Source organism: Cinclus cinclus, chromosome 38, assembly GCF_963662255.1.
Source record: "Cinclus cinclus chromosome 38, bCinCin1.1, whole genome shotgun sequence".
NCBI lineage: Eukaryota > Metazoa > Chordata > Aves > Passeriformes > Cinclidae > Cinclus > Cinclus cinclus.
The window spans coordinates 398,090-423,220 of record NC_085083.1 but is presented as its reverse complement, the minus strand read 5'-3'; the positions used below and the strand labels follow the sequence as shown (position 1 = coordinate 423,220).

General features: G+C 53.4%; 1 protein-coding gene across 1 annotated transcript in view; it reads right to left on the bottom strand.

Moving 5' to 3' along the window:
• The window catches only part of MYBPC2 (myosin binding protein C2), a 66,220-nt gene that overhangs the window by 10,308 nt on the left and 30,781 nt on the right, over window positions 1-25,131 (bottom strand). The window contains 16 exon segments of the mRNA XM_062512557.1: window positions 1,223-1,390; window positions 3,929-4,063; window positions 5,356-5,544; window positions 6,004-6,108; window positions 6,788-6,947; window positions 7,872-8,011; window positions 8,122-8,151; window positions 8,775-8,881; window positions 11,777-11,942; window positions 14,796-14,962; window positions 16,683-16,788; window positions 17,875-17,999; window positions 19,318-19,450; window positions 21,488-21,687; window positions 23,568-23,627; window positions 24,967-25,015. Coding sequence (XP_062368541.1) covers window positions 1,223-1,390; window positions 3,929-4,063; window positions 5,356-5,544; window positions 6,004-6,108; window positions 6,788-6,947; window positions 7,872-8,011; window positions 8,122-8,151; window positions 8,775-8,881; window positions 11,777-11,942; window positions 14,796-14,962; window positions 16,683-16,788; window positions 17,875-17,999; window positions 19,318-19,450; window positions 21,488-21,687; window positions 23,568-23,627; window positions 24,967-25,015 — 2,040 coding nt within the window.

The following is a 25,131-nucleotide window of genomic DNA, read 5'->3' as shown; positions in this document are numbered from 1 at the left end:
TTTCCCAAATTTTTGGGTTCTTGTTCTGCACCCGTCCCCGACCTCCCGTTTTTGGGTTTTCTTCCATTTTTGGGGTCGCCTCTCGATGTCATCCCCACAAAAATTTTGGGATTTTTTTCCCCCAAAAAGGGTCAGGGATTCCCACTTTTGCTTTTGGGATTATCCCTCGTATTTTAGGGATTCTTCTATTTTAGGGATTTCCCCCATGTTTTTTGGGATTCCTCTTCTGTTTTGGGGATTTCTCTCATTTTTTTTTGGGATCTCCCCTCCTATTTTTGGGATCTCCCCTCCTATTTTTGGGATTTCCCTCATTTTTTGGGATTTCTCCTCCAATTTTAGGGATTTTTCCCCCATGTTTTTTGGGATCTCCCCCAGAATTTTGAGACTCCCCCTCGGGATTTTGGGGTTCTCCCCAGGAATTCGGGGTTCCCCCCATGGGATTTCAAGATTCCCCCAAGATTTCAGGATCCCCCCGGGATTTCGGGGTTCCCCCCAGGAATTCGGGGTCCCCCCAGGATTTCAGGATTCCCCCGGGATTTCGGGGTTCCCCCAGGATTTCAGGATTCCCCCCATGGGATTTCGGGATTCCCCCCAAGATTTCAGGATCCCCCCAGGATTTCGGGGTTTCCCCCCGGGATTTCGGGGTCCCTCCCGGAATTCGGGGTTCCCCCAGGATTTCAGGATTCCCCCGGGATTTCGGGGTTCCCCCCGTGATTTCAGGATTCCCCCAATGGGATTTCGGGGTTCCCCCCGTGATTTCAGGATTCCCCCAATGGGATTTCAGGATTCCCCCGGGATTTCGGGGTCCCTCCCGGAATTCGGGGTTCCCCCCGGAATTCAGGATTCCCCCAATGGGATTTCGGGATTCCCCCCGTGATTTCAGGATTCCCCCCATGGGATTTCGGGGTTCCCCCAGGATTTCAGGATTCCCCCGGGATTTCGGGGTTCCCCCCGGAATTCAGGATTTCCCCAATGGGATTTCAGGATTCCCCCCGGGATTTCAGGATTCCCCCCATGGGATTTCGGGGTTCCCCCAGGATTTCAGGATTCCCCCGGGATTTCGGGGTTCCCCCCGGAATTCAGGATTCCCCCAATGGGATTTCAGGATTCCCCCCGGGATTTCAGGATTCCCCCCATGGGATTTCGGGGTTCCCCCAGGATTTCAGGATTCCCCCGGGATTTCGGGGTCCCCCCCGGAATTCGGGGCTCCCCCGGGTCTCACCGACGATCTCTCGGATGGTCACGGGCTGGGCCATGGTGGCCGGGGGGCTGCGGCCCGCGATGTTCACTCCCACCACTCGGAACAGGAGCTTCTCTCCCGTGGGCAGCCCCCGCACCGTGAGCCCGCAGCGCTCCACGAGCTCCGTGTTCGCGGGGGTCCAGGTGGAGTCTGGGGGCAATCGGGGGGGTTTGGGGTCATGGGGTTATGGGGTTATGGGGTTATGGGGTTTGGGGTTTGGGGTTTGGGGTTTGGGGTTATGGGGTTTGGGGTTATGGGGTTATGGGGTTATGGGGTTTGGGGTTCGGGGTTATGGGGTTATGGGGTTTGGGGTTTGGGGTTTGGGGTTATGGGGTTATGGGGTTATGGGGTTATGGGGTTATGGGGTTATGGGTCTGGGGGCTCCACGAGCTCCGTGTTCGCGGGGGTCCAGGTGGAGTCTGGGGGCAATCGGGGGGGTTTGGGGTTTGGGGTTATGGGGTTTGGGGTTTGGGGTTTGGGGTTTGGGGTTATGGGGTTATGGGGTTATGGGGTTTGGGGTTATGGGGTTTGGGGTTTGGGGTTATGGGGTTATGGGGTTATGGGGTTATGGGGTTTGGGGTTATGGGGTTTGGGGTTATGGGGTTATGGGGTTATGGGGTTATGGGGTTTGGGGTTATGGGGTTTGGGGTTTGGGGTTTGGGGTTATGGGGTTATGGGGTTTGGGGTTATGGGGTTTGGGGTTTGGGGTTATGGGGTTATGGGGTTTGGGGTTTGGGGTTTGGGGTTATGGGGTTGTGGGTCTGGGGGCTCCACGAGCTCCGTGTTCGCGGGGGTCCAGGTGGAGTCTGGGGGCAATCGGGGGGGTTTGGGGTTTGGGGTTATGGGGTTTGGGGTTTGGGGTTATGGGGTTATGGGGTTATGGGGTTTGGGGTTATGGGGTTATGGGTCTGGGGGCTCCACGAGCTCCGTGTTCGCGGGGGTCCAGGTGGAGTCTGGGGGCAATCGGGGGGGTTTGGGGTTTGGGGTTATGGGGTTATGGGGTTATGGGGTTATGGGGTTATGGGGTTTGGGGTTTGGGGTTATGGGGTTATGGGGTTATGGGGTTTGGGGTTATGGGGTTTGGGGTTTGGGGTTATGGGGTTATGGGGTTATGGGGTTTGGGGTTATGGGGTTTGGGGTTATGGGGTTATGGGGTTATGGGGTTATGGGGTTTGGGGTTATGGGGTTTGGGGTTATGGGGTTATGGGGTTTGGGGTTATGGGGTTATGGGTCTGGGGGCTCCATGAGCTCCGTGTTCGCGGGGGTCCAGGTGGAGTCTGGGGGCAATCGGGGGGGTTTGGGGTTTGGGGTTATGGGGTTTGGGGTTTGGGGTTTGGGGTTATGGGGTTTGGGGTTATGGGGTTATGGGGTTTGGGGTTATGGGGTTATGGGTCTGGGGGCTCCATGAGCTCCGTGTTCGCGGGGGTCCAGGTGGAGTCTGGGGGCAATCGGGGGGGTTTGGGGTTTGGGGTTATGGGGTTTGGGGTTTGGGGTTTGGGGTTATGGGGTTTGGGGTTATGGGGTTATGGGGTTATGGGGTTATGGGGTTTGGGGTTTGGGGTTATGGGGTTATGGGGTTATGGGGTCATGGGGTTTGGGGTTATGGGGTTATGGGTCTGGGGGCTCCACGAGCTCCGTGTTCGCGGGGGTCCAGGTGGAGTCTGGGGGGAATTGGGGGGCTTTGGGGTCAGGGAAGGGGTTATGGGGTACTGGATTTGGGGTTATGGGGTTGTGGGGTACTGGATTTGGGGTTATGGGTCCGGGGGCTCCCCCAGCTCCGTGTTCGCGGGGGTCCAGGTGGAGTCTGGGGGTCATCGGGGGGGTTTGGGGTTATGGGGTTATGGGGTACTGGATTTTGGGGTTTTGGGGTTGTGGGGTTATGGGGTACTGGATTTTGGGGTTATGGGGTTGTGGGGTTATGGGGTACTGGATTTTGGGGTTATGGGGTTATGGGGTACTGGATTTTGGGGTTTTGGGGTTGTGGGGTTATGGGGTACTGGATTTTGGGGTTATGGGGTTGTGGGGTTATGGGGTACTGGATTTTGGGGTTATGGGGTTATGGGGTACTGGATTTTGGGGTTTTGGGGTTGTGGGGTTATGGGGTACTGGATTTTGGGGTTATGGGGTTGTGGGGTTATGGGGTACTGGATTTTGGGGTTATGGGGTTGTGGGGTACTGGATTTTGGGGTTTTGGGGTTGTGGGGTTATGGGGTACTGGATTTTGGGGTTATGGGGTTGTGGGGTTATGGGGTACTGGATTTTGGGGTTATGGGGTTATGGGGTACTGGATTTTGGGGTTTTGGGGTTGTGGGGTTGTGGGGTACTGGATTTTGGGGTTATGGGTCTGGGGGCTCCCCCAGCTCCGTGTTCACGGGGGTCCAGGTGGAGTCTGGGGGCCATCGGGGGCTTTGGGGTGGGGGGAAAATGGATTTTGGGGTTTTGGGGTCGGACAGAGGGTCACGGGCTTGCGGGCCACCAAATTTTGGGGTCCCCCACTCCCCCCGCCCGCCCCCTCCCACCAGCACCTCCCCACCAGGTACCCCTCGATTCCCCTCCCAAATCTCACAGATTCCCACGAAATTTTTTGATGTCGCCCCACGAAGAATTTTTTACGTTGCCCCGAAATTTTTGAGGGTCCCTCCCCCGTAATTTTGGGGTCCCCCTAAATTTGGGGGTGCCCTCACTCACCCCCTTCCCGGCACCACTCCACCAGGTAACCGTCGATGCCCCCCGCCCCCAGGCGCTCAGGTGGGCGCCACTTCAGGGTCGCCGTCGTGTCCGTCACGTCCTCCAGCACCAGGTGGGTGGGTTCGCTCGTGGGGGCTGGGGGGGACCCCAAAAATCAACCCCAGCACCCCAAAAATCGAGCCAGGTAGCCCAAAAATCGACCCAGGTACCCCAAAAATCGATCCAGGTACACCAAAAATCAACCCAGGTACCCCAAAAATCAGCCCAGGTACCCCAAAAATCAACAGTGGAACCCCAAAAATCAACCCCAGCACCCCAAAAATCGACCCAGGTACCCCAAAAATCAGCCGAGGTACCCCAAAAATCGATCCAGGTACCCCAAAAATCAATCCAGGTATCTCAAAAATCAACCCAGGTACCCCAAAAATCGACCCAGGTACCCCAAAAATCGATCCAGGTATCTCAAAAATCAACCCAGGTACCCCAAAAATCGACCCAGGTACCCCAAAAATCGATCCAGGTACCCCAAAAATCATAAATCCCACCCTAAAGCCCACCCCAAATCCCCCCCTAAATCTTTCTGCTTCCGCAAATCCCCCCCAGAATCCCCCAAATCCACCTGGGAGCCCCCAGACCCAATCCAGGACCCCCCAAATCCAAACCGGGACCCCCAGACCCAATCCAGGACCCCCCAAAACCAAACCGGGACACCCAGACCCAATCCAGGACCCCCAAATCCCCCTGGGAGCCCCCAGACCCAATCCAGGACCCCCCAAATCCAAACCGGGACCCCCAGACCCAATCCAGGACCCCCCAAATCCAAACCGGGACCCCCAGACCCAATCCAGGACCCCCCAAATCCAAACCGGGACCCCCAGACCAAATCCAGGACCCCCCAAATCCCCCTGGGAGCCCCCAGACCCAATCCAGGACCCCCAAATCCTCCTGGGAGCCCCCAGACCCAATCCAGGACCCCCCAAATCCAAACCGGGACCCCCAGACCCAATCCAGGACCCCCCAAAACCAAACCGGGACACCCAGACCCAATCCAGGACCCCCCAAATCCACCTGGGAGCCCCCAGACCCAATCCAGGACCCCCAAATCCAAACCGGGACCCCCAGACCCAATCCAGGACCCCCCAAATCCCCCTGGGAGCCCCCAGACCCAATCCAGGACCCCCCAAATCCAAACCGGGACCCCCAGACCCAATCCAGGACCCCCCAAAACCAAACCGGGACACCCAGACCCAATCCAGGACCCCCCAAATCCCCCTGGGAGCCCCCAGACCCAATCCAGGACCTCCTAAATCCCCTCCAGGACCCCTAAAAATTGCCCTCAAATCCCCCCCAAATACCCCCAAATTCACCCAGGACCCCCCCCAAGACCCCCCAGGACCCCCCAGGACCCCCCCGGGACCCCCACCCACCGATGGGCATGAAGGGGGGGGTGTTGAGGCTGGGGGCCGAGACCCCGATGGCGTTGACGGCGAACACCCTCATCTCGTAGAGCACGCCCTCGATCATGCGCGTGGACTCGAAGGTGAGCGCAGGTAACACCTCGAAGTTGAGCTTCATCCACCGCATGGAGCCCTTCTTCTTCCTCTCCACCAGGTAACCTGGGACAGGTGGGGCACAGGTGAGGGACAGGTGAGGGACAGGTGGATTAGGGGGGCAGGTGTGGGACAGGTGTGGGACAGGTGAGGGACAGGTGTGGGACAGGTGAGGGACAGGTGGATTGGAGGCAGGTGGGGGACAGGTGTGGGACAGGTGGGATGGGGGAAGGGGTGGGACACGTGTGGGACAGGTGAGGGACAGGTGGATATGGGGGGGAAGGGAGTGGGATGGGTGGGTGGATTTGGGGGGGGAAGAGGGGTGGGACAGGTGTGGGACAGGTGGGATATTGGGGGGAAGGGAGTGGGACAGGTGAGGACAGGTGGGGACAGATGAAGACACATAGGACAGGTGAGGGACAGGTGGGGACAGGTGAGGACATATGGGACAGGTGAGGGACAGGTGGGCCAGGACACAGAGGAGGGGACATGCGGGTACCTGCCCAGGTGTGCGTGGGGTCTCACCTGTGACCGGCTGCCCCCCGTCGAACTTGGGGGGCTCCCAGACCAGCACAGCCCAGTCCTCGCCCACCGAGGTGACCCGGACGGCCTCGGGGGGATCGGGGACGTCTGTGGGGACAGGACACACCTGGTGTCACCTGGGGACCTCGGGTGTCCCCACCTGTCCTCCCGTGTGACCCCCAGGTGTCCCCAGGTGTGCCCAGGTGCCCCCAGCTGTCCCCAGGTGTGTACCCATGAAGCGGACGGTGATGGCGGCAATGTCCCCCTGCCCAGGTGTGTCCTCAGGTGTGTGCCCGGGTGTCCCCAGCTGCTGCCAGGTGTCCCCAGGTGTACCCCGGTGTGTCCCCAGGTGTGTCCAGGTGCTCCCAGGTATCTCCAGGTACCGCCAGGTGTGCCAAGGTGCGTCCCCAGGTGCCCCCAGGTGCTCCCAGCTGTCCCCGGGTGTGTCCCCAGGTGTGTGCCCGGGTGTCCCCAGCTGCTGCCAGGTGTCCCCAGGTGTACCCCGGTGTGTCCCCAGGTGTGTCCAGGTGCTCCCAGGTATCCCCAGGTACCGCCAGGTGTGCCAAGGTGCGTCCCCAGGTGCCCCCAGGTGCTCCCAGCTGTCCCCGGGTGTGTCCCCAGGTGTGTGCCCGGGTGTCCCCAGCTGCTGCCAGGTGTCCCCAGGTGTACCCCGGTGTGTCCCCAGGTGTGTCCAGGTGCTCCCAGGTATCCCCAGGTACCGCCAGGTGTGCCAAGGTGCGTCCCCAGGTGCCCCCAGGTGTGTCCCCAGGTGCTCCCAGGTGCGTACCCACGACGCGGATGGTGATGGCGGCCGTGTCCTCCCCCGCGGGGTTGGTGACGCGGATCTGGTACCGCCCCTCGTCGCCGCGCTCGGCGCTCTCGATCACCAAACTGCTGAGCTCGTGCTTCTCCTCCAGCCGCACCCGGCCCTCCTTCACCGTGAACTCCTGGGGACAGGTGAGACACAGGTGAGACACAGGTGAGACAGGTGAGACACAGGTGCTCTCACCTGCCCGTCCTTGGTCCAGGTGACGGTGGGCAGCGGCTCTCCCGAGATGGGCACACAGGGATGACAGACAGGTGTGACACAGGTGAGACACAGGTGAGACAGGTGAGACAGGTGAGACACAGGTGCTCTCACCTGCCCGCCCTTGGTCCAGGTGACGGTGGGCAGCGGCTCTCCCGAGATGGGCACACAGGTGTGACGCACAGGTGTGACACACAGGTGACACAGGTAACACACAGGTGTGACACAGGTGCTCTCACCTGCCCGTCCTTGGTCCAGGTGACGGTGGGCAGCGGCTCTCCCGAGATGGGCACACAGGGATGACAGGTGTGACACACAGGTGACACAGGTAACACACAGGTGTGACACAGGTGCTCTCACCTGCCTGTCCTTGGTCCAGGTGACGGTGGGCAGCGGCTCTCCCGAGATGGGCACACAGGGATGACAGGTGTGACACACAGGTGACACAGGTAACACACAGGTGTGACACAGGTGCTCTCACCTGCCCGTCCTTGGTCCAGGTGACGGTGGGCAGCGGCTCTCCCGAGATGGGCACACAGGGATGACAGGTGTGACACACAGGTGACACAGGTAACACACAGGTGTGACACAGGTGCTCTCACCTGCCCGTCCTTGGTCCAGGTGACGGTGGGCAGCGGCTCTCCCGAGACGGGCACACAGGGATGACAGGTGTGACACACAGGTGACACAGGTAACACACAGGTGTGACACAGGTGCTCTCACCTGCCCGTCCTTGGTCCAGGTGACGGTGGGCAGCGGCTCTCCCGAGATGGGCACACAGGGATGACAGGTGTGACACACAGGTGACACAGGTAACACACAGGTGTGACACAGGTGCTCTCACCTGCCCGTCCTTGGTCCAGGTGACGGTGGGCAGCGGCTCTCCCGAGATGGGCACGTCCAGCCGCAGTTTGTTCCCTGCCACCACCACCAGCGTGTTCTCCGTGTCCCGCCCCGAGCAGTCCAGGTGGATTTTGGGGGGCTCTGAGGGGGGGACAGGTGACCCCAGTCACAGGTGACACCTGACAGGTGATAGGGGGACGGGCCACCCGCGGCTGTCCCCTCCCCCCCCAGGTGTCCCCTCCCCCACTCACCTTGTTTGGGCACGTACTCCACCTTGATCTCTGTGGGGAGGGGGGAGGGGGAGTTAGTGACGTCACAGATTCCAAAATTATCCCCGGTGACGTCACTGGGAGTGCCCAGTGACGTCATTGTCCCCAAAGTGCTTCCCACCTTCCCAGCCCCCCCAGGTGCCCCAAATCACCCCCCAAATGTCCCCCAAGTGTCCCCAAGCACCCCCAGGTGCCCCCAAATGGCCCCAGGTGCCCCCAAATGCCCCCCAGGTACCCCCAGGTGCCCCCGGGTACTCCCAGGTGTCCCCAGGTGCCCCCCAGGTGTTCCCAGGTATCCCCAGGTGCCCCCCAGGTGTCCCCAGGTACCCCCAGGTATCCCCAGGTATGCCCAGGTGTCCCCAGGTGTCTCCAGGTGTCACCAGGTATCCCCAGGTGTCCCCAGGTGTCCCCAGGTGCCCCCAGGTATCCCCAGGTGTCCCCAGGTATCCCCAGGGGTCCCCAGGTATCCCCAGGTGTCCCCAGGTGTTCCCAGGTGCCCCCCAGGTATCCCCAGGTGTCCCCAGGTATCCCCAGGTGTCCCCAGGTATCCCCAGGTGTTCCCAGGTGTCCCCCATGTGCCCCCCAGGTATCCCCAGGTGTCCCCAGGTGTTCCCAGGTGTCCCCCAGGTGCCCACCGAGGAAGTTGAGCTTGGCTGACAGGGTGAGGGCGAAGCCGTCAGGTACGAAGGTGTAATCGCCCTCATCCTCGGGGCGCACGTCATCGATCACCAGCTTGTGGATCCTGGGGAAACCGGGCCGTGTGGGATCGCCAAAAATCCCCAAATCCCGGAAAACAACAACAAAAACCACCCAAAAATCCCGGAAAACAACAAAAAAACAAACCCAAAAATCCCAAAAAAACAACAACAAAAACACCCAAAAATCCCGGAAAACAACAAAAAAACAAACCCAAAAATCCCAAAAAAACAACAACAAAAAACACCCCAAAATCCCGGAAAACAACAAAAAAGCCACCCAAAAATCCCAAAAAAACAACAAAAAAACCACCCAAAAATAAAAAAAAAACAACAAAAAAACCACCCAAAAATCCCGGAAAAACGACAACAAAAACCACCCAAAAATCCCAAAAAAACAAAAAAAAAACCACCCAAAAATAAAAAAAAAAACAACAAAAAAACCACCCAAAAATCCCGGAAAAACAACAACAAAAACCACCCAAAAATCCCAAAAAAACAACAAAAAAACCACCCAAAAATCCCAAAAAAACAACAAAAAAAACACCCAAAAATCCCAAAAAAACAACAAAAAAAACACCAAAAAATCCCGGAAAACAACAAAAAACACCCAAAAATCCCGGAAAACAACAAAAAAACAAACCCAAAAATCCCGGAAAACAACAAAAAAACCACCCAAAAATCCCCAAAAAACAACAAAAAAAACCACCCAAAAATAAAAAAAAAACAACAAAAAAACCACCCAAAAATCCCGGAAAAACAACAACAAAAACCACCCAAAAATCCCAAAAAAACAACAACAAAAACACCCAAAAATCCCCAAAAAACAACAAAAAAAACCACCCAAAAATCCCAAAAAAACAACAAAAAAAACACCCAAAAATCCCAAAAAAACAACAAAAAACCACCCAAAAATCCCGGAAAACAACAAGAAAACAAACCCAAAAATCCCAAAAAAAACAACAAAAAACCACCCAAAAATCCCCAAAAAACAACAAAAAAACCACCCAAAAATCCCGGAAAACAACAAAAAAACAAACCCAAAAATCCCAAAAAAACAACAACAAAAACACCCAAAAATCCCGGAAAAACAACAAAAAAAGAAACCCAAAAATCCCAAAAAAACAACAAAAAAACAAACCCAAAAATCCCAAAAAAACAACAAAAAAACCACCCAAAAATCCCAAAAAAACAACAACAAAAACACCCAAAAATCCCGGAAAACAACAAAAGAACAAACCCAAAAAATCCCAAAAAAACAACTAAAAAAACACCCAAAAATCCCGGAAAACAACCAAAAACAAACACAAAAATCCCAAAAAAACAACAAAAAAACCAAACCCAAAAATCCCGGAAAACCGAAAAAAGACCCCAGGGATTTTGGGATTTTGGGATTTTGGGGATTTGGGGATTTTGGGATTTTTTTGTTTATTTGGAATTTTGGGATTTTGGGGATTTGGGGTTTTAGGGATTTGGGGATTTTTTTAGTTCTTTGGAATTTTGGGATTTGGGGATTTTGGGGATTTTTTTTGTTTATTTGGAATTTTGGGATTTGGGGATTTTTTGTTTATTTGGAATTTTGGGATTTGGGGATTTTGGGGATTTTGGGGATTTTTTGGTTCTTTGGAATTTTGGGGATTTTGGGGATTTTTTGGTTCTTTGGAATTTTGGGATTTTGGGGATTTTTGGTTCTTTGGGATTTGGGGATTTGGGGATTTGGGGATTTTGGGATGGGATTTTGGGGATTTTTTGTTTATTTGGAATTTTGGAATTTTGGAATTTTGGGATTTTGGGATTTTGGGATTTGGCATTTTAGGGATTTGGGGATTTTTTGGTTCTTTGGGATTTTGGGATTTGGGGATTTTGGGATTTTTTGTTTATTTGGAATTTTGGAATTTTGGGATTTTGGGATTTGGCTTTTTAGGGATTTGGGGATTTTTTATTTGGAATTTTGGAATTTTGGGATTTTGGGGATTTGGGGATTTGGGGATTTTTTGTTTATTTGGAATTTGGGATTTGGGGATTTTGGGGATTTTGGGATTTTTTGGTTCTTTGGAATTTTGGGATTTAGGGATTTTGGGAATTTTCGGGCTCTCACCTGCCGGTGTGGGAGATGTGGATGCGTTTGCTGGGGCTTGGATTTTGGAATTTTGGGATTTGGGGATTTTGGGATTTTGGGATTTGGGGATTTTGGGGATTTTTTGGTTCTTTGGGATTTGGGGATTTTTTTGTTTATTTGGATTTTTGGGATTTTGGGATTTTGGGATTTGGGGATTTTTTGTTTATTTGGAATTTGGGATTTGGGGATTTTGTGGATTTGGGGATTTTTTGGTTCTTTGGGATTTTGGGATTTTGTGGATTTGGGGATTTTTTGGTTCTTTGGGATTTTGGGATTTGGGGATTTTGGGGATCTTTTGGTTCTTTGGGATTTGGGGATTTTGGGATTTTGGGGATTTTTTGTTTATTTGGAATTTTGGAATTTTGGGATTTTGGGATTTGGGGATTTTTTGTTTATTTGGAATTTTGGGATTTGGGGATTTGGGGATTTTGGGGACTTTGGTATTTTTTGGTTCTTTGGGATTTGGGGATTTTGGGGATTTTGAGGATTTTTTGTTTATTTGGAATTTTGGGATTTTGGGATTTGGGGATTTTTTTGTTTATTTGGAATTTTGGGATTTAGGGATTTTGGGAATTTTCGGGCTCTCACCTGCCGGTGTGGGAGATGTGGATGCGTTTGCTGGGGCTTGGATTTTGGAATTTTGGGATTTGGGGATTTTGGGATTTTGGGATTTGGGGATTTTGGGGATTTTTTTGGTTCTTTGGGATTTGGGGATTTTTTGTTTATTTGGAATTTTGGGATTTTGGGATTTTGGGATTTGGGGATTTTTTTGTTTATTTGGAATTTTGGGATTTAGGGATTTTGGGAATTTTCGGGCTCTCACCTGCCGGTGTGGGAGATGTGGATGCGTTTGCTGGGCCGGACCTCGACGCCGTTCTTGAACCAGCGCCCGGTGACCTTCTCGTCCGAAACCTCGCACTTGAACACGGCCTGCTCGGCCGCCTGCACCGTCAGGTCCGCGATGCCCTGCAGCACCTCCAGCTGCTTCTCTGTGGGGAACCCCAAAAATGTCCGTGGGAAACCCAAAGTGTCACTGGGAACCCCCAAATACTCGTGGGAAACCCAAAATGTCACTGGGAATTCACAATGTCAATGGGAACCCCAAAAATGTCAATGGGAACCCCAAAAATGTCAATGGGAATACAAAAAATGTCAATGGAACCCCAAAAATGTCAATGGGAACCTAAAATGTCAATGGGAACCCGAAAAATGTCAATGGGAACCTAAAATGTCAATGGGAACCCCAAAAAATGTCAATGGGAACCCGAAAAATGTCAATGGGAACCTGAAAAATGTCAATGGGAACCCGAAAATGTCAATGGGAACCTGAAAATGTCAATGGGAACCCGAAAATGTCAATGGGAATCCGAAAAATGTCAATGGGAACCTGAAAAATGTCAATGGGAACCCCAAAAATGTCAATGGGAACCCCAAAAAATGTCAATGGGAACCCGAAAAATGTCAATGGGAACCTGAAAAATGTCAATGGGAACCCGAAAAATGTCAATGGGAACCTGAAAAATGTCAATGGGAACCCGAAAAATGTCAATGGGAACCCGAAAAATGTCAGTGGGAACCTAAAATGTCAATGGGAACCACAAAAAATGTCAATGGGAACCCCAAAAATGTCAATGGGAACCCGAAAAATGTCAATGGGAACCCGAAAAATGTCAATGGGAACCTAAAATGTCAATGGGAACCACAAAAAATGTCAATGGGAACCCCAAAAATGTCAATGGGAACCCGAAAAATGTCAATGGGAACCTGAAAAATGTCAATGGGAACCCGAAAAATGTCAATGGGAACCCCAAAAAATGTCAATGGGAACCCGAAAATGTCAATGGGAATCCGAAAATGTCAATGGGAATCCGAAAAATGTCAATGGGAACCTGAAAAATGTCAATGGGAACCCCAAAAAATGTCAATGGGAACCCGAAAAATGTCAATGGGAACCTGAAAAATGTCAATGGGAACCCGAAAAATGTCAATGGGAACCTGAAAAATGTCAATGGGAACCCGAAAAATGTCAATGGGAACCCGAAAAATGTCAGTGGGAACCTAAAATGTCAATGGGAACCACAAAAAATGTCAATGGGAACCCCAAAAATGTCAATGGGAACCCGAAAAATGTCAATGGGAACCCGAAAAATGTCAGTGGGAACCTAAAATGTCAATGGGAACCACAAAAAATGTCAATGGGAACCCCAAAAATGTCAATGGGAACCCGAAAAATGTCAATGGGAATCCGAAAATGTCAATGGGAACCCGAAAAATGTCAATGGGAACCCCAAAAATGTCAATGGGAACCCAAAAATGTCAATGGGAACCCGAAAAATGTCAATGGGAACCACAAAATGTCAATGGGAACCCGAAAGTGTCAATGGGAACCCGAAAAATGTCAATGGGAACCCGAAAAATGTCAATGGGAACCTGAAAAATGTCAGTGGGAACCTAAAATGTCAATGGGAACCCCAAAAAATGTCAATGGGAACCCCAAAAATGTCAATGGGAACCCGAAAAATGTCAATGGGAACCCGAAAATGTCAATGGGAACCCGAAAGTGTCAATGGGAACCCCAAAAATGTCAATGGGAACCTGAAAAATGTCAATGGGAACCCGAAAAATGTCAATGGGAACCTGAAAAATGTCAATGGGAACCCGAAAAATGTCAATGGGAACCCGAAAAATGTCAATGGGAACCCGAAAATGTCAATGGGAACCCGAAAATGTCAATGGGAATCCGAAAAATGTCAATGGGAACCCGAAAAATGTCAATGGGAACCCGAAAAATGTCACTGGGAACTCAAAAATGTCACTGGGAACTCAAAAATGTCACTGGGAACCTTCTCCAAGGTGACCCCAAAACATTTTGGGACCTTCTGGGCCATTTTTGTGCCATTTTGGGCCGGTTTTTTGGGGCCGTTTTTCTCGTTTTGTTCAATTTTCTGCGGTTTTTGTCCCATTTTTGCAGCGTTTCACCCCATTTCTTCCCCGTTTCCTGCCCATTTTCACCATTTCTCCCCATTTTTACCCCATTCCCATTCCCATTATTCCCATTCCCATTATTCCCATTATTCCCATTTTTCCCATTATTCCCATTATTCCCATTCCCATTATTCCCATTCCCATTCCCATTATTCCCATTATTCCCATTATTCCCATTATTCCCATTATTCCCATTATTCCCATTATTCCCATTCCCATTATTCCAATTTTTCCCATTATTCCCATTATTCCCATTCCCATTATTCCCATTATTCCCATTTTTCCCATTCCCATTATTCCCATCATTCCCATCATTCCCATCATTCCCATTATTCCCATTATTCCCATCATTCCCATCATTCCCATTTTCCCCATCATTCCCATCATTCCCATCATTCCCATCATTCCCATTTTCCCCATCATTCCCATCATTCCCATCATTCCCATCATTCCCATTTTCCCCATTATTCCCATTATTCCCATTATTCCCATCATTCTCATCATTCCCATCATTCCCATCATTCCCATCATTCCCATTTTCCCCATCATTCCCATTTTCCCCATCATTCCCATCATTCCCATCATTCCCATCATTCCCATTTTCCCCATCATTCCCATCATTCCCATCATTCCCATCATTCCCATTTTCCCCATTATTCCCATTATTCCCATTATTCCCATCATTCTCATCATTCCCATCATTCCCATCATTCCCATCATTCCCATTTTCCCCATCATTCCCATTTTCCCCATCATTCCCATCATTCCCATCATTCCCATCATTCCCATTTTCCCCATCATTCCCATCATTCCCATCATTCCCATCATTCCCATCATTCCCATCATTCCCATCCCACCTTCCACGATGACCTCGGCCTCCGCCTCCCCTCCGTTGGTCAGGATTCGGTAGCGCCCGGTGTCGTCCCGCGTGGCCTCGTTCAGGATCAGGAAATGTTTCCGTCCGTCCTTCTTGAAGCGGTACTTGAACGTCTCCTCGCGGGTCAGCTCCACGCCGTCCTTCGTCCTGGACGCACGGACGCGGCCGGACACACGGACGTGAGCGGGAGCACGGACACGGGTGGGGAGAAGGACGTGGAGAGGACGCACGGACAGGCAGTGGACAGATGGACACGGGCGGGTGCACGGACACGGGTTGGACACACGGACGGGTGTGGACAGATGGACACGGAGAGGACGCACGGACATGTGTTGGACACACGGACATAGGACGGACACACGGACACAGCCAGACACAGGACAGACACAGCCGGACACACGGACGCAGAACAGACAGACAGCCAGACACACGGACACTGCATGGACACAGGACGGACACACGGACACAGGATGGACACAGGACGGACACACGGACACAGGATGGACACAGGACGGACACACGGACACAGGATGGACACAGGACGGACACAGGACGGACACACGGACACAGGACGGACACACAGACACTGGATGGACACAGGATGGACACAGGACAGACACACGGACACAGGATGGACACAGATGGACACACGGACACAGGACGGACACACGGACACAGGACGGACACAGATGGACACAGGACGGACACACGGACACAGGATGGACACAGGACGGACACACAGACACAGGACGGACACAGATGGACACACGGACACAGGACGGACACACGGACACAGGACGGACACAGATGGACACAGGATGGACACTGGATGGACACAGGACGGACACACGGACACACGGACACAGGATGGACACACGGACACAGGACGGACACACGGACACAGGATGGACACTGGATGGACACAGGATGGACACAGGACGGACACAGATGGACACAGGATGGACACAGATGGACACAGGATGGACACACGGACACAGGATGGACACACGGACACAGGACGGACACAGATGGACACAGGACGGACACACGGACACAGGATGGACACAGGATGGACACAGGACGGACACACAGACACAGGACGGACACAGATGGACACAGGATGGACACTGGATGGACACAGGACGGACACACGGACACACGGACACAGGATGGACACACGGACACAGGATGGACACAGGATGGACACAGGACGGACACAGATGGACACAGATGGACACACGGACACAGGACAGACACAGATGGACACAGGATGTACACAGGATGGACACAGGACGGACACACGGACACAGGATGGACACAGATGGACACAGGATGGACACACGGACACAGGACGGACACAGGATGGACACAGGACGGACACAGATGGACACAGATGGACACAGATGGACACAGGACGGACACACGGACACACGGACACAGGACGGACACACGGACACACGGACACAGGATGGACACACGGACACAGGATGGACACACGGACACAGGATGGACACAGGACGGACACACGGACACAGGACGGACACAGATGGACACAGGAGGGACACAGATGGACACAGATGGACACAGGATGGACACACGGACACTGGATGGACACACGGACACAGGATGGACACAGATGGACACAGATGGACACAGGACGGACACACGGACACAGGACGGACACACGGACACAGGATGGACACAGGACGGACACACGGACACAGGACGGACACACGGACACAGGATGGACACAGATGGACACAGATGGACACAGGACGGACACACGGACACAGGACGGACACAGATGGACACACGGACACAGGACGGACACACGGACACACGGACAGTGCCCCGTGTCCCCCCTTACCACATGACCTGCGCCCCCTCCTCGGACACCTCGGCCTCCAGCACCACGCGCTCCCCCACCACCACCTGCTGGTCCTCGGGGCCCTTCACGATGGTCACCGGCGGCTCTGGGGGCGGGGCAGGGCACAGGTGAGCGGGACAGGTGAGTGAGGGGGGACCGCAGGGCTCCCAAAACCCCCACAGGTGACAGGTGAGGGGAGACAGGTGAGTGGGGACCCCAGGTGAGGAGTGACCCCAGGTGTCCCCAAATCACCCCCCAGGTGCCTGAAACCACCGCTCAGGTGCTTGCGGGTGACCCAGGTACCACCAGGATTCCCCCAGGTAACCCCAGGACCCCCACAGGTAACCCCGGGACCCCCCAGGAGCCCCTATGGGTGTTCCCAGGTGTGTCCCCAGATGCTCCCAGGTGTCCCCAGGTGTGTCCCCATGTCCCCAGGTGTCCCCAGGTGTCCCCTGGTACTCCCAGGTGTATCCCCAGGTGTCCCCTGGTACCCCCAGGTGTGTCCCCAGGTGTGTCCCCATGTCCCCAGGTGTGTCCCCAGGTGTGTCCCCATGTCCCCGGGTGTGTCCCCATGTCCTCAGGTGTGTCCTCAGGTGTGTCCCCATGTCCCCAGGTGTGTCCCCATGTCCCCAGGTGTGTCCCCAGGTGTGTCCCCATGTCCCCGGGTGTGTCCCCAGGATTTGTCCCCAGGTGTGTCCCCAGGTGTGTCCCCAGGTGTGTCCCCAGGTATCCCCAGGTGTGTCCCCAGGTATGTCCCCAGGTGTGTCCCCATGTCCCCAGGTGTGTCCCCATGTCCTCAGGTATGTCCCCAGGTGTGTCCCCATGTCCCCAGGTGTGTCCCCAGGTGTGTCCCCAGGTGTGTCCCCATGTCCTCAGGTATGTCCCCAGGTGTGTCCCCATGTCCCCAGGTGTGTCCCCAGGTATCCCCAGGTGTGTCCCCAGGTGTGTCCCCATGTCCCCAGGTGTGTCCCCAGGTATCCCCAGGTGTGTCCCCATGTCCCCAGGTGTGTCCCCAGGTGTGTCCCCATGTCCCCAGGTGTGTCCCCAGGTATCCCCAGGTGTGTCCCCAGGTGTGTCCCCAGGTGTGTCCCCATGTCCCCAGGTGTGTCCCCATGTCCCCAGGTGTGTCCCCAGGTGTGTCCCCATGTCCCCAGGTGTGTCCCCAGGTGTCCCCAGGTGTCCCCTGACTGACCCTTGACGAAGACCTCGGTGAAGCATTTCTCGTCGTTCACCCGGCACTCGTACGCGGCGTCGTCGGCCAGCGAGCACTTGTTGATGGTCAGGATGCGCTTGAGGCCCACGTTCTCGAACACGTACCTGGGACAGCACACCTGGGCACACCTGGGCACGCCTGGGCACAGCCCAAAGCCCGCCTGTGCCCCCCCAAACCACACCTGGGCACACCTGGGCACAGCCCAAAACCCGCCTGTGCCCCCCAAAACCACACCTGGGCACACCTGGGCACAGCCCAAAACCCGCCTGTGCCCCCCAAAACCACACCTGGGCACACCTGGGCACGCCTGGGCACAGCCCAAAACCCGCCTGTGCTCCCCCAAACCACACCTGGGCACGCCTGGGCACAGCCCAAAACCCTCCTGTGCCCCCCCAAACCACACCTGGCATACCTGAGGCACACCTAAGCTACACCTGGGCACACCTGGGGCACACCTGGCTCACCTGGGGCACACCTGTGTCCACCTGGCACACCCGGGTTGCCTTGGGGAAAACTGGGGACACTTGGGGGGCACACGTGTGCCCACCTGGCATACCTGGGCACACACCTGGGGGTGTTTTGGGGACCACTGGGGGGGCCCACCTGGCATACCTGAGCACACCTGGGCACACCTGGGCATACCTGGCACACCTGTGCATACCTGGCACACACCTGGGGCACACCTGTGCATACCTGGCACACACATGGGGCACACCTGGGGCACACCTGTGCATACCTGGCACATACCTGGGGCACAACTGTGCATACCTGGCACACACATGGGGCACACCTGTGCATACCTGGCACACACATGGGGCACACCTGGGGCACACCTGTGCATACCTGGCACATACCTGGGGCACAACTGAGCATAGCTGGCACACACATGGGGCACACCTGGGCATACCTGGCACACACATGGGGCACACCTGGCCACACCTGGCACACACCTGGGCACACCTTGGCATACCTGGCACACCTGTGCATACCTGGCACACACCTGGGGCACACCTGTGCATACCTGGCACACACATGGGGCACACCTGGGGCACACCTGTGCATACCTGGCACATACCTGGGGCACAACTGTGCATACCTGGCACACACATGGGGCACACCTGTGCATACCTGGCACACACATGGGGCACACCTGGGGCACACCTGTGCATACCTGGCACATACCTGGGGCACAACTGAGCATAGCTGGCACACACATGGGGCACACCTGGGCATACCTGGCACACACATGGGGCACACCTGGCCACACCTGGCACACACCTGGGCACACCTTGGCATACCTGGGGCACACCTGGGGCACACCTGTGCATACCTGGCACACCTGTGCCCACCTGGGGCACGCCTGGGCACACACCTGTGCATACCTGACACACCTGTGCCCACCTGGCACACCTGGTGACTCACTTGTTGCTGGGTTTGATGAGCTGCCCGTTCTTGTACCACTTGAGGGGCAGGTCGGGGTTGCTGAGCTCCACCATCAGCCGGATCTTGTTCCCTTTGTCCACCTGGTAGGCGGGGTCCAACTTCCGGATGAAGGCTGGAGGGGAGGGGACAGGTGAGCTCAGGTAACCCCCCAAAAAACCACCTGGGAACCGCCCCTGTATTCCCCCCCCCAAAAAAAAAATCCCAAATCTTAAAGTAATCCTAAAATTTTACAGCTTCCCAAAAAAAGGATTGATAGGGGAGGGTGATTGGTTTACAGGTGAGGGGGGGACAGGTGAGCTCAGGTAACCCCAAAAAAAAACCCACCCGGGAACCGCCCCTGTGTTCCCCCCAAAAAATCCCAAATCTGAAGGAAATCCTAAAATTCTACAGCTCCCCAAAAACTCCGGGTTGATGGCACGGGGGTGATTTACAGGTGAGCTCAGGTAACCCCAAAAATTTGTTGGGAGACCCCCAAAAATTGATCGGGGATCCCAATTCCCCCAAAATCTCCCCAAAAAATCCCCCAAGAATCCTTCACAAATTATTCCTAAAATTCCCTGAAATTACCCCAAATACCCCCAAATTTACCCAAAATCCACCAAATTTACCCAAATACCCCCAAATTTGCCCAAAATCCCCCGAATTCCCCCCAAATCTCTCCTTCACTCTTCTTGGATTTCACCTTGATCTTCTTAAACTGCCCCAAATCCCCCAAATTCCCTTCACAATCACCCCAAAAATCTCCCTGAAATCTCCCTAAATTGACCCAAAATCCCCCAAATTTCCCCCAAATCCCCCAAAATTTGCCCAAAATCCCCCGAATTTCCCCCAGATCCCCCCTTCGCTCTTCTTGGGCTCCACCTTGATCTTCTTGATCCTCTTGAGCCGCCCCAAATCCTTCCACATTGACCCCAAAATCTCCCTTAAATCCCCCCCAAATTCCCCCAAAACTCCCTAAAATGCCCCAAATTTGCACAAAATCCCCCAAATTTCCCCCAAATCCCCCAAAATTTGCCCAAAATACCCCGAATTTCCCCCAAATCCGCCCCCCCCCCCGCCCCAAATCCCACCTTCGCTCTTCTTGGGCTCCACCTTGATCTTCTTGATCCTCTTGAGCTGCCCCAAATCCCCCCAAAATCCCTTCACAATCACCCCAAAAAAATCTCCCTGAAATCTCCCTAAATTGACCCAAATTTACCCAAAATCCCCCAAATTTCCCCCCCTAAATCCCACCTTCGCTCTTTTTTGGGTTTCACCTTGATCTTCTTGAGCCTCTTGAGCCAAATTCCCTCACATTCACCCCAAAAAAATCTCCCTGAAATCCCCCCAAAATTCCCTCAAAACTCCCCCAAATTCCCCAAATTCGCCCAAAATCCCCTGAATTTCCCCCAAATCCCCCAAAATTTGCCCAAAATCCCCCAAATTTTCCCCAAACCCCCCCTTCGCTCTTCTTGGGCTCCACCTTGATCTTCTTGATCCTCTTGAGCCGCCCCAAATCCCTTCACAATCTCCCTGAAATCTCCCTAAAACGCCCCAAATTTCCCCCAAAACACCCCCAATTTTCCCCAAATCCCCCGAATTTTCCCCAAATTCCCCTCCCAAATCCCACCTTCGCTCTTCTTGGGCTCCACCTTGATCTTCTTGATCCTCTTGAGCCGCCCCAAATCCCCCCAAAATCCCTTCACAATCACCCCAAAAAAATCTCCCTGAAATCTCCCTAAATTGACCCAAATTTACCCAAAATCCCCCAAATTTCCCCCCCTAAATCCCACCTTCGCTCTTTTTTTGGGTTTCACCTTGATCTTCTTGAGCCTCTTGAGCCAAATTCCCTCACATTCACCCCAAAAAAATCTCCCTGAAATCCCCCCAAAATTCCCTCAAAACTCCCCCAAATTCCCCAAATTCGCCCAAAATCCCCTGAATTTCCCCCAAATCCCCCAAAATTTGCCCAAAATCCCCCAAATTTTCCCCAAACCCCCCCTTCGCTCTTCTTGGGCTCCACCTTGATCTTCTTGATCCTCTTGAGCCGCCCCAAATCCCTGCACAATCTCCCTGAAATCTCCCTAAAACGCCCCAAATTTCCCCCAAAACACCCCCAATTTTCCCCAAATCCCCCGAATTTTCCCCAAATTCCCCTCCCAAATCCCACCTTCGCTCTTCTTGGGCTCCACCTTGATCTTCTTGAGCCGTTTCAGCATGCCGCGCAGGTCGGTGATGCCGTACTGGAAGGCGATTCTCTCGTACTCGCTCTTCTTGGTGACGCCTTTGAGCAGCTCCCAGATCTCGGGCGGGATCGTGTCTTCTTCATCGTCCTTCTTCTTCTTCCTCACCTCCTCCGCCTGCTCCTCCCTGCGCGGCGGCATCGGCAGATTCGGCGTCGTCTTCGGCGTCATCGGCGTCGTTGTCATTGTCTTCATTGTCGTCGTCGTCATTGTCGTCGTCGTCATTGTCGTCGTCGTCATTGTCGTCGTCGTCATTGTCGTCATTGTCATTGTCGTCGTCATCGCCATTATCGTCGTCATAATCGTTATCGTCATTGTCATTGTCATGGTCATCATTGTTGTCATTGTCATCATTGTCATCGTCATCGCCTTCAACTTCATCGTCATCATTGTCATCATTGTCGTCATTGTCATTGTCGTCATTGTCATTGTCATCGCTTTCATCGTCATCGTCATCATCATCGTCATTGTCATCGTCATTGTCATTGTCATTGTCATGGTCATCATTGTTATCATTGTCATTGTCATCATCTTCATCGTTGTCATCATTGTCATAATTGTCATTGTCATTGTCATTGTCATCATTGTCATCGTCATCGCCTTCATCTTCATCGTCATCATTGTCATCATCATCGTCATTGTCATTGTCATCGCCTTCATCGTCGTCATCGTCATCGTCATTGTCATCGTCATCGTTATCATTGTCATCATCATCTTCATCATCGTCATTGTCATCATTGTCGTCATTGTCATTGTCGTCATTGTTATCGTCATTGCCATCATCGTCGTCATCACTGTCATCATCATCATCGTCATTGTCATTGTCATGGCCATCATTGTTATCATTGTCATTGTCATCGTCATCATTGTCATCGTCATCGCCTTCGTCATCATCGTCATTGTCATTGTCATCATTGTCGTCATTGTCATTGTCGTCATTGTCATTGCTGTTGCCTTCATCGTCGTCATCATTGTCATCATCATCATCGTCATTGTCATTGTCATGGTCATCACTGCCATCATGGTCATTGTCATCGTTATCATTGTCATCATTGTCGTCATTGTCGTCATTGTCGTCATTGTCATCGTCATCATTGTTATCATTGTCATCATTGTCATTGTCTTCATAGCCATCGTCATTGTGGTCGTCATTGTCTTCATAGTCATTGTCATCATCTTCACTGTCATCACCATCACCATCATCATCATCATCGTCACTGTCATTGTCGTCATTGTCATCGTCATTCTCATCGCCATCATCATCGTCATTGTCGTCAGTGCCATCATTGTTATAACCATTGTCATCGTCTTCATCGTCATCATCATCGTCATCATTGTCATCGTCATCATCGTCATTGTCGTCATCGTCATCATCTTCATCGTCACCCTCATCATCGTTGTTATTGTTGTCATCTTCATTGTCAGTCTTCATCGTCACTGTCATCGTCATTGTTGTCATTGTTATCATCGTCGTCGTCTTCATCATCATCATTGTTATTATTGTCTTCAATGTCATTGTCTTGATAGTCATCGTCATCATCGTCATCGTCTTCATCGTCATCATCCTCAATGTCATCGTCTCCATCGTCATCATCGTCATCGTTATTGTTGTCATGGTCTTCATCTTCATTGTCATCATCGTTATCCCATTCCCATCCTTATCCCCATCTTCATCGTCATCATCTTCATCTTCCTCCTCCTCCCCCGCCCTTCCTCCTCCTCCTCCTCCTCCTCCTCCTGCCCTTCCTCCTCCTCCTCCTGCCCTTCCTCCTCCTGCCCTTCCTCCTCCTCCTCCTGCCCTTCCTCCTCCTCCTCCTCCTCCTCCTCCTCCTCCTCCTCCTCCTCCTCCTCCTCCTCCTGCCCTTCCTCCTCCTCCTCCTCCTCCTCCTCCTCCTCCTCCTCCTCCTCCTCCTCCCCCTGCCCTTCCTCCTCCTCCTCCTCCTCCTCCCCCCCTGCCCTTCCTCCTCCTCCTCCTCCTCCTCCTCCCCCCCTGCCCTTCCTCCCCACCTCTTTTTCAGGAGCCCACTGAAGTCGAGCTCTCCGGCCGATTCATCCTTGGAGTCATCCCTGGGGGGATTTGGGGGAGATTTTGGGGGAATTTGGGGCAATTTGGGGGGATTTAGGGAGAATTTCAGGAGATTCTTGCCATCTTTTGGGGGTCTCAGGGTGGTTTTTGGGGGTCCCAGGGGTATTTTTGGGGATCCTGGGGGTAATTTTGGGGGTCTCGGGGGTATTTTTTGTGATCCCAAGGGGTATTTTTGGGTATCCCAGGGGTATTTTGGGGGTCCCAGGGGTATTTTTGGGGGTCCCAGGGGTATTTTTGGGGATCCAGGGGGTATTTCTGGGATCCGGGGGGTATTTTGGGGATCCCGGGGGTATTTTGGGATCCCAGGAGTATTTTTTGGGATCCCGGGGCTATTTCAGGTAATCCCAGGGGTATTATTGGGGTTTCAGGAACATTTTTGGGTTTCCCAGGGGTATTTTTGGGATCCTGGGGTATTTTTGGGTATCCCGGGGTTATTTTGGGGTTCCCCGGGGTATTTTTGGGTATCCCGGGGTTATTTTGGGGTTCCCAGGGGTATTTTTGGGGGTCCCGGGGTTATTTTTGGGTATCTCGGGGTTATTTTGGGAGTCCCGGGATATTTTTGGGTTTCCCAGGGGTATTTTTGGGGGTCCCAAGGGGCATTTTTGGGGTCCCAGGGGTATTTTTTGGGATCCTGGGGTATTTTGGGGTTCCCGGGGGTATTTTTGGGGGTCCCGGGGTTATTTTTGGGATCCCGGGGTTATTTTGGGGTTCCCGGGGGTATTTTTGGGGTTTCCAGGGGTATTTTTGGGTATCCCGGGGATATTTTGGGGTTCCCGGGGGTATTTTTGGGTATCCCGGGGGTATTTTTGGGTATCCCGGGGTTATTTTTGGGTATCCCGGGGTTATTTTGGGGTTCCCGGGGTATTTTTGGGTATCCCGGGGTATTTTTGGGTATCCCGGGGATATTTTGGGGTTCCCGGGGGTATTTTTGGGTATCCCGGGGTATTTTTTGGTATCCCGGGGTATTTTTGGGTATCCCGGGGTTATTTTGGGGTTCCCGGGGTATTTTTGGGTATCCCGGGGTTATTTTGGGGTTCCCGGGGGTATTTTTGGGTATCCCGGGGTTATTTTGGGGGTCCCGGGGGTATTTTTGGGTATCCCGGGGTTATTTTTGGGTATCCCGGGGTATTTTTGGGTATCCCGGGGATATTTTGGGGGTCCCGGGGGTATTTTTGGGATCCCGGGGTATTTTTTGGTATCCCGGGGTTATTTTTGGGTATCCCGGGGTTATTTTTGGGTATCCCGGGGTTATTTTAGGGCTCCCGGGGTTATTTTGGGGGTCCCGGGGGTATTTTTGGGGAGGGGTCCCCCCTCACTCACGTCCTCTTGAAGGTCTGGAGCAAATTCTCCGATCCCGAGGGGCGCCCGGCTGGGGGGGGGAGGGGAGGGGGGGGGGGGAGGGGGAGTCAGAGACCCCCAAAATGCCCCCAAAAATTTCACCACCCCCCCCCCAAAAAAAAAAAAAAAATAAAAAATCGTGACCCC